The sequence below is a fragment of the Cololabis saira genome, chromosome 24 (genome assembly GCF_033807715.1).
Source record: "Cololabis saira isolate AMF1-May2022 chromosome 24, fColSai1.1, whole genome shotgun sequence".
Classification (NCBI taxonomy): domain Eukaryota; kingdom Metazoa; phylum Chordata; class Actinopteri; order Beloniformes; family Belonidae; genus Cololabis; species Cololabis saira.
In genome coordinates this window covers 23,374,760-23,391,972 of record NC_084610.1, presented here as the reverse complement: position 1 = coordinate 23,391,972, position 17,213 = coordinate 23,374,760, and the positions used below count along the sequence as shown (strand labels likewise).

At 39.8% G+C, this 17,213-nt stretch overlaps 1 protein-coding gene across 1 annotated transcript in view; it reads left to right on the top strand.

Moving 5' to 3' along the window:
• Positions 1-3,038: 3,038 nt before the first annotated feature.
• LOC133425283 (runt-related transcription factor 1-like) overlaps positions 3,039-17,213 on the top strand; it is a 30,936-nt gene continuing 16,761 nt past the window's right edge. The window contains 4 exon segments of the mRNA XM_061716038.1: positions 3,039-3,160; positions 8,015-8,160; positions 10,734-10,844; positions 14,370-14,526. Coding sequence (XP_061572022.1) covers positions 3,136-3,160; positions 8,015-8,160; positions 10,734-10,844; positions 14,370-14,526 — 439 coding nt within the window. The 5' untranslated portion in view covers positions 3,039-3,135.

Genomic DNA, 17,213 nt, shown 5'->3' with positions numbered 1-17,213 from the left:
GATGACGGAATAAGACTTTTATTTGTTAGTTTTAACAGAATAATTGTTTTTGATGACGCAATCAGACTTTTATTTTGTTATTTTTAACAGAATTAGTGTTTTTGAGGAAGGAGTCAGACTTTTATTTTGTTATTTTTAACAGAATTAGTGTTTTTGAGGAAGGAGTCAGACTTTTATTTTGTTATTTTTAACAGAATAAGTGTTGTTGATGATGGAAAAATACTTTTATTTTGTTACTTTCAACAAAATTAGTTTTTTGATGACGGAATAAGACTTTTATTTGTTAGTTTTAACAGAATATGTGTTTTTGATGACGGAATCTTGTTAGTTTTAACAGAATAATTGTTTTTGATGACGCAATCAGACTTTTATTTTGTTAGTTTTAACAGAATAAGTGTTTTTGATGACGGAATCAGACTTTTATTTGTTAGTTTTAACAGAATTAGTGTTTTTGATGACGGAATCAGACTTTTATTTGTTAGTTTTAACAGAATTAGTGTTTTTGATGACGGAATCAGACTTTTATTTTGTTAGTTTTAACACAATTATTGTTTTTGATGACGGAATCAGACTTTTATTTGTTATTTTTAACAGAATTAGTGTTTTTGATGATGGAATCAGGCTTTTATTTGTTATTTTTAACAGAATTGGTGTTTTTGATGATGGAATCAGGCTTTTATTTGTTAGTTTTGACAGAATTAGTGTTTTTGATGACGGAATCAGGCTTTTATTTTGTTACTTTTAACAGAATTAGTGTTTTTGGTGACGGAATCATACTTTTATGTGTTAGTTTTAACAGAATAATTGTTTTTGATGACGCAATCAGACTTTTATTTTGTTAGTTTTAACAGAATTAGTGTTTTTGATGACGGAATCAGTCTTTTTTCTGTTAATTTTAACATAATTAGTGTTTTTGATGATGGAATCAGGCTTTTGTTATTTTTAACAGAATTAGTGTTTTTGATGACAAAATCAGACTTCTATTTGTTATTTTTAACAGAATAAGTGTTTTTGATGACGGAATCAGGCTTTTATTTTGTTATTTTTAACAGAATTAGTGTTTTTGAGGAAGGAGTCAGACTTTTATTTTGTTATTTTTTACAGAATTAGTTTTTTTGAGGAAGGAGTCAGACTTTTATTTGTTAGTTTTAACAGAATTTGTGTTTGATGACGGAATCAGGCTTTTATTTGTTATCTTTAACAGAATTTGTGTTTTTGATGATGGAAACAGACTTTTATTTTGTTAGTTTTAACAGAATTTGTGTTTTTCATGATGGAATCAGACTTTTATTTTGTTAGTTTTAACAGAATTAGTGTTGTTGATGACGGAATCAGACTCTTATTTGTTAGTTTTAACAGAATAAGTGTTTTTGATGATGGAAAAAGACTTTTATTTTGTTACTTTCAACAAAATTAGTTTTTTGATGACGGAATAAGACTTTTATTTGTTAGTTTTAACAGAATAAGTGTTTTTCATGACGGAATCGGGCTTTTATTTTGTTATTTTTAACAGAATTCTTGTTTTCGATGATGGAATCAGGCTTTTATTTGTTAGTTTTAACAGAATTAGTGTTTTTGATGATGGAATCAGACTTTTATTTGTTAGTTTTAACAGAATTAGTGTTTTTGATGACGGAATCAGACTTTTATTTTGTTAGTCTTAACAGAATTAGTGTTTTTGATGACGGAATCAAACTTTTATTTTGTTAGTTTTAACACAATTATTGTTTTTGATGACGGAATCAGACTTTTATTTTGTTAGTTTTAACAGAATTTGTGTTTGATGACGGAATCAGGCTTTTATTTGTTATCTTTAACAGAATTTGTGTTTTTGATGATGGAAACAGACTTTTATTTTGTTAGTTTTAACAGAATAAGTGTTTTTGATGACGGAATCAGACTTTTATTTTGTTACTTTTAACAGAATTAGTGTTTTTCATGACGGAATCAGACTTTTATTTTGTTAGTTTTAACAGAATTAGTGTTTTTCATGACGGAATCAGACTTTTATTTTGTTAGTTTTAACAGAATTAGTGTTTTTGATGACGGAATCAGACTTTTATTTTGTTAGTCTTAACAGAATAAGTGTTTTTCATGACGGAATCAGACTTTTATTTGTTAGTTTTAACAGAATAAGTGTTTTTGATGACGGAATCAGACTTTTATTTTGTTAGTTTTAACAGAATTAGTGTTTTTTATTACGTCAAACTGAGGAAGTTTTGATGAGTCTCCTGTAAACTGATTAACTAGGATCCATTACTGCCCCCCGGTGGCTGCGGCCGGTACTGCAGCCTGGAGAATAGAACCGGGACCAGAACCAGAACTAGAACCAGGACTAGAACAGTTCTAGTCTGGTTTTATTTCTAGTTCTAGTAGAACTAGAACTAGAACTAAAACCAGGTCCAGGACCAGGACCAGGACCTCAGGTTGTTCCTACTCAGACCTGCTCCGTCAGCCCCGCCCCCTTCATCAAGCCCCGCCCCCTGGCGGACGGACAGGGCTCTGATTGGCTCAGCTCTCTGGGACCGGAAACGCGCGGGCAGAGCCCTGATTGGCGGAGGGGGCGTCGGGGGTGAAACCTGCAGCTGCTGCCGGAGCCGCGGAACCGCGGAGCGGCTGAGATCCACACACTGCAGGGACGCACTGATCCACGCACTGATCCACGCAGCCGCGCGCTGTGATCCAGACACGGCGGGGACGCACTGATCCAGTCACGGCAAACTGATCCACGCACCGGGGACGGATCCACCCACGGCGCACGGATCCAGACACCGGGGCGCACGGATCCAGACACCGGGGCGCACGGATCCACAGAGCGGGGACCCAGCGCGCTCTGATCCACGCACCGGAGCGCACTGATCCAAGCAGCGCGGACTGTGATCCAGACACCGCGGGGACGCAGTGATCCACGCACCAGGGCGCACTGATCCACGAAGCGGGGACGCAGCGGGGACTCTGATCCACGCACCAGGGCGCAAAGATCCACGCACCGGCGCACGGACACCTCCCGTTTGGCGTGGAGAGCTTTACCCTTCTCCCGCTCGGAGGATTTACGCACGCAGGGACAGGGACCCGCGGGGACGGATCTCCACGCGCGACGCGCCGCTCCGGGGACCCGGGACTCCGCGCGCACCCATGGTTTTTCTGTGGGACAAATACGGTACATGTGGAAACTTTCCCGCGGGTCGCGGGGCTGAGTGAGTGAGTGAGTGAGTGAGTGAGTGAGTGAGTGAGTGAGTGAGTGAGTGGATATGAGTGAGTGAGTGACGGATGTGGATGTTTCCTGTTATCTCCGCGCGTGGGCTGTATCTACTGTAGTAAATGTAGTAACGTAGGATGGATTTAAATAAGTTTTTACAATGTTGTTAGAATTATTATATTCTAGGAAACTATTCTCTCTTATACATGTGCACGCACACACACACACACACACACACACACACACACACACACACACACACACACACACACACACACACACACACACACACACACACACACACACACACGTGTGTGTATTACATTAGATTATCCTTTATTTCTCCCTCAATGGGGAAACTCACTTTGTGCAGCAGCAGAAACTTAACACACGCAGGAAAGGGTAAATAAATATTTAGTTACGAAATATAATATAATATATATATATATATATATATATATGCGTACATAAATATATTTATATACTCATATGTGCAAGTATATGTTTATAAGTACATGCATATATATATACACATGTACATAAATATATATTTATATACATATATATGTAATTATATGTATACACTTGTACATATACATTTATGGACACACACACACACTATATATATATATATATATATATATATATATATATATATATAATAGAATAAATGTATTTGATCATCAAACTGAGGAAGCGGCTTTAATGAGCTACGTACAAACATGTACATATTTGTACATATATAGGCTATGTACATGTATATATACATACATATATGTACATAAAAATATATATTTATGTATATGAATATATAAATATAAATATATATATACACACGTATATATACGTGCAATTATACGTAAACATGTACATAAATATATTTATATACACATATGTACAAGTATATGCATATACATGTACATAAATATATATGTGTATAAATGTCCATAAATATATTTATATCCGTATAAACGGTCCTCTAGTAGCGGAGGACGTGTCAGTGATTCTGCAGACGCTTCCATCGTCTGCAGCTCGGTGGGGTTTTACTGCTTATGATGGTTTCAACGCCACCGTGGTTCCTCCGTCTGCAGGCCCCGGCCTCCAGAACCGGGTCTGGGTCTGGGAGGAACCAGAACCAGAACCAGGTTCCTCCCAGAACCAGAACCAGGTCAGTGTGAGTGGTGAGTCTGAGTGCGTGGTTGTGGGTAAATGTAGTCCCGCCGTGGACCGGGGAGTCCTGGGAGTCCTGGTACCCCGACCAGCCCGGTGGTCTGGGTCTGGGTCTGGTTCTGGGGGGACCCCAGAGCTAGAACCAGAACCGGGTTCCTCCCAAACCCTAGTAATCTACACTTACTCTTCGTAAAAGTCGTCTCTAAGAATCTCTAGAGGGTAAAATATTGCACATTTCCTCAGCCTGCAATAAAGCTGACAATTCCTGATACTTTCTCATCTCCTAATTTTGATTCCTAATAATACAAAGTCAGTGTTGTACATGAGACGACACTATTGATGAATTTCTGGATTTCACGCTGTGATCGGTGATCGGTAGATACAGATTTTGGACGTCGGTTATCGGTGATCGGCCCTCAAAATCCTGATGGGTGCATCTCTAGTTGTGGGTGGATGTGGTCCCGCCGCAGACCGGGGAGTCCTGGTACCCCGGTCCAGGTCTGGGTCTGGTCCAGGTCTGGTTGTGGGTTTACATTCTACACTAATGTTCAGCAGCAGATATGATCTATCTGTTCGTAACGAAGCCTCCGCTGCAGCAGCAGCCTCTTATCTGCAGAACAAACAGCTCCTGTGCACTTTATGGAGGAGCTGATTTGTTTAACCGTCACCAGCGTAGCGCTAACGTAGCGCTAACCCCCCCAGCAGTTCCACCTCTGGAGGCCCCAGAACCGGTGCTAGACGATCAAACGGTCCAGTTCTGCCCCCAGTTTCCCCCCAGCTGCATCCTATAATAACCCTGATGCCCCATCTCTGAGTGGCTCTGGTACCACGATCACCCACCACCTTAAAGGACTGTAGCTTCCAGGGGTCTAAACCCAAAATGTTTTAGAGCCATATTGGACCAAAAACACAAAAAAACAAATACAGGACTGTCTCAGAAAAGTAGAATATTGTGATAAAGTCCTTTATTTTCTGTAATGCAAAAATGTCATACATTCTGGATTCATTACAAATCAACTGAAATATTGCAAGCCTTTTATTATTTTAATATTGCTGATCATGGTTTACAGCTTAAGAAAACTCAAATATCCTATCTCAAAAAATTTTAATATTCTGGGAATCTTAATCTTTGTTAGTTTTAACAGAATTTGTGTTTTTGATGATGCAATCAGACTTTTATTTTGTTAGTTTTCACAGAATTTGTGTTTTTTATGACGAAATCAGGCTTTTATTTTGTTAGTTTTAACAGAATTTGTGTTTTTGATGACGGAATCAGACTTTTATTTGTTAGTTTTAACAAAATTAGTGTTTTTGATGACAGAATCAGACTTTTATTTTGTTAGTTTTTAACAGAATATGTGTTTTTGATGATGGAATCAGACTTTTATTTTGTTAGTTTTAACAGAATTTGTGTTTTTGATGATGGAATCAGACTTTTATTTTGTTAGTTTTAACAAAATTTGTGTTTTTGATGATGGAATCAGACTTTTATTTGTTAGTTTTAACAGAATAAGTTATAAACAAAAAATTAGAATATTCTGTGAATCTTAATCTTAAACTGTAAGCCATAATCAGTAATATTAAAATAATAAAAGGCTTGCAATATTTCAGTTGATTGTAATGAATCCAGAATGTATGACATTTTAGTTTTTTTAAATTGCATTACAGAAAATAAAGAACTTTATCACAATATTCTAATTTTCTGAGACAGTCTTGTATGTCTGGAGCCGCAAAAAATGAAAAGTCTTTTATAAGCCTTAGAATGAAGGCAAATGGCGAAAGGTGAAATGTCGAGGAAAAAAGTCAAAATGTTGAGGAAATAGTCAAAATTTCAAGAAAAAAGTCGAAATGTCGAGAAAAAAGTCGAAATGTCGAGATTAAAAAGGAAAGGAAAAAGGAAGAAAAAAAGAGAAAAAAAAGAAAAAAAGAAGAAAAAAAGGAACAAAAAGAGAAAAAAAGAGAGAAAAAAAAGGTCAAACATTTGTGAAAAAGCTCCAGGAGCCACTAGGGCGGCGCTAAAGAGCCGCGAGATGCCGACCCTTGTTCTAGCTGATATCGGACTGGGGGGGGCTCGTCTGTGTTTTATGTTGGCAGATTTGCCTTCAACGGCCTCGTTAAACTCGTTAAAGTTCCTTCTCTTTGGACTCATTTGATAATTGACCCTTTCATTTCAGAAGTTTTATTGTCATTATACGAGGTATACAACGAAATTAAAAGCAGCACGGAGTGGTGTTTTCCTTCAAAAAACATTTGAATAAAAAGTAGAATAAGTATAAAATAAAATAGTACAAAATAAAATTGGTAGGTTGCCCCCGTTGCTAGGTGGTCGTCATCTCTCCCGTCCACTTCTATTGTAAAAATTGGGTTTTACATCACTTTATTTCCAATTATTGGACCAAAGAAAATCAGCAGCAATTAGATATAAATAAAAAGTACTTCAGCTACCCTGGAGTGAGTTAAAAAAAAAATGGAAGTTTTCTGCAAAATCAAGATATTTTGATGAGTTTAGCTGATAACACGATGGAAGGTGGAGACATTTAATGTAATTTATGGTTGGTTTTGGGATTAAATGTATTCCTGAGATTCTCTCTGGGTAGCAGGTTTCACTTTTACCACTTTTAGACACCGCTTAATATTTATATTATATATACTTAATATTATAATGGTTATATAATAAATAAAAGCTTTTGCGGTTGTAGCTATGGGTTGTAGCTGCTGCCGAGCCGACTTTGTTTTGGAAGTACGGACCAGATTTCTGCCAGATAAAAATACACTGCAAGTGTTTCTTTTACTAATACAAAGTTTAAAAAATAATCCAGTGATTTAAATGTTGATACAAGGAAAATAAAAACTAAAAAAAAAAAAAAAGGGGGATAAAAATAAGGGACACCGGTACAGAACCCTGAGGGACACCGGTACAGAACCCTGAGGGACACCAGTACTGAACCCTGAGGGACACCGGTACAGAACCCTGAGGGACACCAGTACAAAACCCTGAGGGACACCAGTACAGAACCCTGAGGGACACCAGTACAGAACCCTGAGGGACACCAGTACAGAACCCTGAGGGACACCAGTACAGAACCCTGAGGGACACCGTTACTGAATCCTGAGGGACACCAGTACAGAACCCTGAGGGACACCAGTACTGAACCCTGAGGGACACCAGTACAGAACCCTGAGGGACACCAGTATAGAACCCTGAGGGACACCAGTACAGAACCCTGAGGGACACCAGTACAGAACCCTGAGGGACACCAGTATAGAACCCTGAGGGACACCAGTACAGAACCCTGAGGGACACCGGTACAGAACCCTGAGGGACACCAGTACAGAACCCTGAGGGACACCAGTACAGAACCCTGAGGGACACCAGTACAGAACCCTGAGGGACACCAGTACAGAACCCTGAGGGACACCAGTATAGAACCCTGAGGGACACCAGTACAGAACCCTGAGGGACACCGGTACAGAACCCTGAGGGACACGGTTACTGACCATAAAACTGTTCTAGTACGAAGAAACAGTTGCCCTGATACAATATTTTCATTTCCGGAATTTGTATTTTGGTTAATTTTGGGTCACATGACTGATCTGGGTTGACCACACCACCTGACCTCTGACCTCTGACCCCTCTCTCCCCAGACCCCGCCCCCGGCCGGCGCTACACCCCCCCCTCCACGTCGCTGGGCTCGGGGGGGAAGATGGAGGCCCTGCCCCTGGGGGCCCAGGAGGCCGGCGGGCCGGCCCTGGTGGGGAAGCTACGCATGGCGGAGCGCGGCATGGTGGAGGTACGGGGTCGGGGTTGGGGGTCAGGGGTCGATCGAGTAATCAGATAAAACATATTTTTGTTTAGTTAAAGAGCAGTTATAAATATACATAAGATGTTAGATCTTAATTATGGATGATTTTTTGTGCCAAAATTAAATAAATAAATACATACGGTAATTAATTAATTAAAATGGGAATGAAATATATCATTAATTAATTAAATGTGTCAATAATTAATTAAAATTAGAATTAAATATGTCATTAATTAATTAAAATACAATTCATTTTAAGTAAAAACATATATTTATTATTTCAGCATTTAATTAATTAATGACACGTTTAATTAATTCATGATATATGAATACTTAATTGACATTACTGAGACTAAATTATATAAATCCAGTAGGTTCATGGCTGTGCATTTTAAAACCCCTGAACAAATTCACTGCCTTTCACTCAAAAAACTTCTTCTTACCAAGAAATGTTCTTATTTCTAACCTAAAAATGCCGTTACACCTGATATCACACATCACTTAAAAGGTTAGCTGTTTTTCCCACGTGTTTATATTAGGAATGGGTGATATTTTACCGTTCACGATAAACCGCCAAAAAAATTCCCCACGGTAAGAATTTGTATCTCACGGTAAAAATGATAAATTGAGGAAATGAGCCTGAAAGAAAGAAATGAGTCCGAAAGAAAGAAAGAAAGAAAGAAAGAAAGAAAGAAAGAAAGAAAGAAAGAAAGAAAGAAAGAAAGAAAGAAAGAAAGAAAGAAAGAAAGAAAGAAAGAAAGAAAGAAAGAAAGAAAGAAAGAAAGAAAGAAAGAAAGAAAGAAAGATTCCCGTTGATGACACTTTTTGAATTGGTATTTTTTTTATGGTTATCAGGATAAATGCGAGAAATTATCGTGATACATTTTTTAGTCCATACCGCCCAGCCCTAGTTTCAATTGAATTTTAATTTATTTCAAGCTAATTTTAAGTTCTAGTTAAGTTGTAAGTTAAAGTCTTGATAAGATTTTGAGTTTTGTCAGTGTTCAAAATATAATTCTGAGCCCTGCTGTATTGGAGCACGTTAGCCACCAGCGCTACTGGATGTTTTATCCATCAATGACTACAGAGCTAAAATTAAAAACTACCCAGTTAGCTTTATTACGTTTTTATTTTTCCCCCTCATCACTCACAGCTCGGTTTTTACGGATTAAATGTATCGACAGTCGTCATAATTAACAGAAACCCGGCCCTCCACAGGGCTAACGTCATGTTAGCAAGGTACCGTAACGTTAATCTCATTAATCAGCGCTACGTTAACTTAATTTGACCTTAATTTTACACTGTCTGACAGTGAAACATGCAACAGTGTTGCCTTGGTGTCCAGCTGGAAATGCTGCCACACTTTTGTCATTTTCTGCCTTTTCTTTTAGTTAAAACCAAACGTATCCGTCGCCTCTTTCGTCAGCGCGCTGTGCCGCATTAAACGTAGTCCGGGCGAAATACCAGCTTTGAGCTGCAAAATTAAACGATTCCTCGAGGCACAGAAAATTCCTCCATCATATTTTGTAATCGAATTACTCGTCTTAAGGCCCTGACACACCAAGCGGAAAATCGGCTGTCGGGCCGTCGATGAGCGTCAGTGCTCGTCTGTCGGGCTAGTTTCCCCGGTGTGTCCCGCACGTCGCCACAGGTTGGGCGCCCGTCGGGAGCTTTTCAGCCGATTCGACATGTTGAATCGGCGTCGGCCGTCGGTCAAAACAACTCACTCTGTGATTGGCTGTTCCCGGAATTTCCCAGAATGCTTTTCGTCGTCATTTGCGTAAATAAATATTTTGCATAAATATTTTACTTTCATAATATTCACTCAGTGAATGTACATAATCACTCGCTTGTCTTTTTCAAACCTCGCCAGAATAAAGGCTATTTTATGGTCCCGCGTTACACCAACGCAGAGCCTACGGCGTAGGCTACGCGGCGCCGCGCGCCGTACGCCGTACCCTACGCCGTAGGCTCTGCGTCGATTTAACGCGGAATCATAAATCAGCTCCGGAGCCGGCAGGCAGAAAATCCCGAAATTTTCGGAGCAAATTTCTTAACAGGCGTAGCTACAACTGTTAGATTTCATCTATTAAACCAACATTTATCTTCCTAAATGATTTATTTCAGCCAGCGGTGTTTCTCTTTTGTTTGTCTGTTTTGATCAGATCTGTTCTGGTCAGAGTTTTGTTTGTCTGCACTTGTGTTTTCCCAATAAAGCTTTGAAAAAAAAAAGCGCTGTCCTCCTCCTTGAGCCCCTGAATACAGACTAGCGCTGCCTGCTGGTCTGGAGGGGAATTACCTCTCACGCATGCGCAGAACGTACGTGCTAGTCAGGCCGTCGGGTGTCGTATTTGCGGTGTGTCTAGTGAGCCCGACACAGCAGTCAGCAGAGAGCGGACGACGTCAGGTTGATGTGTCAAGGCCTTTATTGGAGGAATGGTTTCAGCCCTAGTCTGGACCTGACCCGTGTCTCTGTTCCAGGGGGGTCGGGGTTCAGGGTTCAGGGGTTTCGGGGGGTTCGGGGTCTGGGGGTCTAGACCTGACCTGTGTCTCTGTTCCAGGTGGTCTCGGAGCACCCGGGGGAGCTGGTGAAGACTGACAGTCCCAACTTCCTGTGCTCGGTGCTGCCCACGCACTGGAGGTGCAACAAGACGCTGCCCATCGCCTTCAAGGTGGGTAGGGGGGACCAGAGACCACCAGGGACCACTAGAGACCACCAGGGTCCAGATCAGACCACTAGGGTCCAGATTAGTGATGCACTGAAATGAAAATTTGTATAAAGACTTGGCCGAATACCGAACAATACCGAACAAAGGTTCTTCGCAGTTTTTTCATTTATTTTGCCAATTTTTTCACCATTGCATAAATCAAATAAATGTGCTTTAGGCTTTTCAAAGAAAAAAATCTTTTACAAAATTACAAGGTAGAAATATTTATTGAACATGAACAACTGAACATTTTTTAACTTCCCTGCACAAGGCACAATAACTTAAAATAAATAAATGAGCAAAATTATTTTTTGGCCATTTTTGAGCTTACATTATACGACGTAGTATTAGGGCCAAACTAAGACACAAAAATGTTTTGGAAATTACGAGAATAAAGTCGTAAAATTACGAGAATAAAGTCATAGCTGTTGCGAGAATAAAGTCGTAATATTACGACTTTATTCTCGCAACATTAGGCTATGACTTTATTCTCGTAATTTCCATTTTTTTTTGTCTTAGTTTGGCCCTAATACTCCGTCGTAACATTACGCCTATAACTGACTGCTGAAAAATTGTAACGTAGGCCTTAAAACAAAAGAATGCATTTAGTGCATTAAAGTGCATTGTAAAAAAAGTGCAAAAGAAGGGGATAAAACAAAATAAAGACAAAGAAAATCAATCCCTTTCCCATACAAGTATTAATATGGGAAAGGGGTTGATTTTCTTTTTCTTTATTTTGTTTTATCCACTTTTTTTGCGTCATCTAAACACGCCGTTATTAATTGTTCGGTTTTTCCCCCACTTATTCCACTGAACACCGAAAGTGTTTTTTTGCCATTTTCGGCCGAACAATTTCGGTTACCGAACATTCGGTGCATCACTAGTCCAGATCCAAACCTGCAGGTCCTTTAATGACCACTAGGTCCAGATCAGACCATCAGAACGCCGGACCGGCGAGCGTCCGGCGCTCTGATGGTCTGAGTCTCGGGGGACGAGTGGACGAGTTCCTGCACTCAGAGACGCATTTGTGGATTGATGGAAGCTACGCATTAGTGTGTGTGTGTGTGTGTGTGTGTGGTGCATTATGCATCATTATGGGGTGTCGTGAGCGGATGTCACTACATCTCACTGATAATGGATGGGATGGACGGACACACACACACACACACACACACACACACACACACACACACACACACACACACACACACACACACACACACACACACACACACACACACACACACACACACACACACACACACACACACACACACACACACACACACACACACACACACACACACACAGGCCACGGTTACATGATGTTTTTTAATTCGGAATTAATTATTCCGAATTAAATTACTCAGAATTCTGGGTAGCAGGTGTCACTTTTACTATTTTTACACATCACTTAACCATTTTATGGTTTTAATGGTTATATAATAAATAAAAGCTTTCGCGGTTGTAGCTGCTGCCGAGCCGACTTTGTTTTGGAAGTACGGACCAGATTTCTTTACACTGCAAGTGTTTCTTTTACTAATACAAAGTTTAAAAATAATTCAGTGATTTAAATGTTGATACAAGGAAAATAAAAACTAGGATGTTTCCATTGATGTGAATAAAAGAGACGAATGTTTGTTCCAACCGGATAAACCAGATATTCTGACCCGGATGTTTCTGATTGGTCGGTCAGGGACCAATCAGAAGGCTCAACGGTCAATTGCAACTTTTGTCAACATCAGTTTTTAGTTTTTTTTGATTGTTCTGAGGAAAAGCCCCCGCGGTTGTCTCATGCTAATGTTAACTAGAAGAACAAAGACGTAAAGCCGGAGCAGAAAACCAGTCAGTGGCCACGGTTTCATGATGTTTTTTAATTCGGAATTAATTATTCCCAATTAAATAATTCCGAATTCAATTATTTTCCTTCTAGTTTCCATGGAAATAGTAATTCTGAATTGAGGTTTCCATGGAAACACGTTTGATGGTCTTTCTCCAATTCCTCTCCAGGTCTGGGGGTTGGGAAGGTTCTGATTGGATAGGGGGGGGACCGGAAGTTAAACTACCGGAAGAAAAACTAACTTACTCGATTACAAAATGGAGGACCACATTATTCAGGGTTCCTACACATTTTTCAAGGTCAAATTCAAGCACTTTCAAGGGTCATTTTCAAAATCTTCCAGCACCTTAATCGCTGCGGTAAAATATCCACAGGAATATCTAAACTCATAATCGTTTTTTACGCTTTTTATCACAATTATGTACATTACAGCACGATACAAACATCTAGTTATGTTTCATCTTACTGATTTTATTTCTCCTTGTAATAACTAAACTATACAGTCTGATCCCAATTTTGTGAAAGACACAGTTATAATTTCAAGCACTTAAACTAAAATTCAAGCACTTTTTAGGCCTTGAAAACACAACATTGAAATTCAAGCACTTTCAAGGATTTCAAGCCCCCGTAGGATCCATGATTATTAGCATCCTTTTTGGATTTGTTTTGATTTTATTTTTGAAGCAGCAGCACGACAAAACATCATGCCGATGATTCTCACAATTTTGACGTTTACTGTTTCCATCTGTTCTTTTAATGGTTTCTATTTCTTAAATAAATGGTCTCTGCTCTTGACCAGCGTTTACTGCTGCTGCATCTTTAAACTTTGTTAGGAAAACCAGCCCAGTGGAATATAAGGTCATGGAGACAGACGGGGAGGGAACGAGCAGAAAGAAAGACCGGGATTAATTTAATAAATTCGGAATGGCCATTTTCATTGGGAATTAGGTGTTTACATGGTCATTTTTACTCATTTTAAATCGTATTTAAGGTAGATTTGGAGGTAGATTTGTTTCTAAATTATTCAATCAAAAAAAAAAGATTGCTTCAATCAAAAAATATATTTTCAATTAAAAAAAAGTCACTTCAATCAAAAAAAATTATTTCAAAGAAAAAAAGGGTTTGAATGCAAAAAAATATTTGAGAACCAAAAAATTGCGTTTGAACACAGAAAATTTAAATACTTTTTGGCTTAACCTTGAAATGAATAGCAGCAGCTTAATGAACATGAACAGATATAAAATTTCACAATTTAAACATGGTAACCATGTTAGTTTCGCTGGAATTCGACCGGAATTAATTTAAAGCGGAATGAGTTTATACATGATCATGGAATTATTCTATTGGGATTTAAAATCAGAATAAACCAGCCACTTACTTCGGAATTAAGTTTAATTCAGAATGGCCATTTTCATTGGTAATTAGGTGTTTACATGGTCATTTTTACTCATTTTAAACTTGATTTAATTTAAATTCTGAATTAAAGAGGAATTAAACTTCCCATGTAAACACACTGATATATACACACACACACATACACACACTGGTGTGTTTGTAAACAGTTTGGACCTCAGGTAAATTGGTGTCTAGGGTCCAGATGCAGGCCTGCAGGTCCTCTACCACCACTAAGTCTCCGTCCCCGTGTCCAGGTGGTTGCCATGGGCGACGTCCCAGACGGCACCTTGGTGACGGTGATGGCAGGGAACGATGAGAACTTCTCAGCAGAGCTACGTAACGCCACGGCGGCGCTGAAGAACCAGGTGGCCCGGTTCAACGACCTGCGCTTCGTGGGCCGGAGCGGGAGAGGTAAAATACACACACTAATACACGCATATACACACACACACACACACACGGAGCGGGAGAGGTAAAATACACACACTAATACACACACACACGGAGCGGGAGAGGTATATATATATATCTATGTGGAGGCTGCAGGACCAGTCTCTCCTCTGTTTCTGCAGGGGAAGTAGATCTGAATAAAAACAGTCCTGGTGAACTTCCCTCTGACACACACACACACACACACACACACACACACACACACACACACACACACACACACACACACACACACACACACACACACACACACACACACACACACACACACACACACACACACACACACCCTGGCGTCTAACCGACAACCCGACCACAGTTACTCTAAATCACTCGTAGGCAAATGTCCCACTTTATCTGTGGAGAGCAGGCTGTGTACACACGTGTGGTACTCCTCACACACACACACATATACACACACACACATATACACACACACATATACATACACACACACTCACACACTCACACACACACACACACACACACACATGTATCACTCCTCATTCATTCAAATGAACCGTTGAGCAGGAATTTGTTTTCATGCAAATATGAAGTTGGACAAAGATGCTGGACCAGCTGGGGGGAAACATCATACATTCATACATTCATGTATTCATATATTCATCCATATCCATCATCCATTCATATATTCATTCATCCATCCATCCATTCATCCATTCATTCATTTATACATGCATCCATTCATTCATACATGCATTCATCCATCCATCATCCATTCATACATTCATCCATTCATTCATACATTCATCCATCCATACATTCATACATTCATGGGTGGAAGCAGCAGCGGGATGACCACATTTAGATACTCTAGGAACTACGAGTAAACCTGCACTCTGAGAGCGGAGAGCTCTGCCAGGAACATAAGGCACTATCAGGTCTTGCAAATATTGCAGAGCTAAGCCGTTTTGGGCTTTATACGCAAGTAGTCCATCCATCATCCATCCATCATCCTTCCATCATCCATCCATCCTTCCATCATCCTTCCATCATCCATCCATCCTTCCATCATCCATCCATCATCCCTCCATCATCCATCCATCCATCATCCATCCTTCCATCATCCATCCATCCTTCCATCATCCATTCATCCATCCATCCATCATCCTTCCATCATCCATCCATCCATCATCCATCCATCATCCATCCATCATCCATCCATCCATCCATCCTCCATCCATCATCCATCCATCATCCTTCCATCATCCATCCATCCAGCACCATCCATCCATTCATCATCCATCCATCCATCCATCATCCATCCATCCATCCATCCATCCATCTGAGGCCGGAGATGATGTTCCTCACATGAATCACCACTGAAGGGCTGCTGTGTGTGTGTGTGTGTGTGTGTGTGTGTGTGTGTGTGTGTGTGTAGTGATGATGCAACATCTGGCTTTTTCTTTCACTGGAAACTGGAGCTGATTTATTCTCTTACTTCCTCTTTTAAACAGAACTAAACATTTCTCTCTTTCACAACATGTAGCGCACACACACACACACACACACACACACACACACACACACACACACACACACACACACACACACACACACACACACACACACACACACACACACACACTCTCAGTCCCCTCTGATTCACAGACAGTGACCGATCAGGATATTTGTGATGCTAGTTAGCGTCAGGGCTAATGCTGGGCTAGCCAGCTGAGCTAATACTGCTAACAGAGCTAAAGTTGCTAACTGAGCTAAAGTTGCTAACTGGGCTAAAGCTGCAAACTGAGCTAAAGTTGCTAACTGAGCTAAAGCTGCTAAAGTTTATGGATGGGGGGCAGGACGGTACCAGCTCTCCCCACCAGGTCTCCGTGGTAACCAGCCGGTGATGTCACCAGGTTTCTGTCGTCCATGATAGATTACTTTTGTTTAAACAAGCATTTTCAAACTTCTACACTCGACTCTTTCTGGTAAATAACTGGAACATTTACCGTCTCCACGGCAACAGAAGCTGGGTGGCCTTGGAAATATTCCAGAGTAAAAACACACACACTCACATATATATTTATCAGAATCAGAATCAGAAAAGGGTTTATTGCCAAGTTTGTGAAACACACACAAGGAATTTGTTGTGGTGATTGGTGCAATACAATACAAATATAAAAGCAAATATATAAGAGATAAAATTTATAAACAGAAATGTACAATATGAGGTTTTTAAAAGTGATATGAGTCTGTACAAAAGTGACTTAGGATGTGGGTTAATGTGACGCATAATTATATACACACACACACACACACACACACACATACATACATATATATATATATATATATATATATATATATATATATATATATATATATAAATATATACACACACACACACATATACCTATATACCCACCTTTTTCAGGACTACTTTTTCCCAATTTTCAACTAGATTCAGAGGTTCCTCTTTATTGGAACAATAATGGATGATGGATGGATGGATGGATGATGGAAGGATGATGGTTGGATGGATGGATGGATGGATGATGGATGGATGATGGAAGGATGATGGATGGATGATGGATTACTTGCGTATAAAGCCCAAAACGGCTTAGCTCCGCATTATTTGCAAGACCTGATAGTGCCTTATGTTCCTGGCAGAGCTCTCCGTTCTC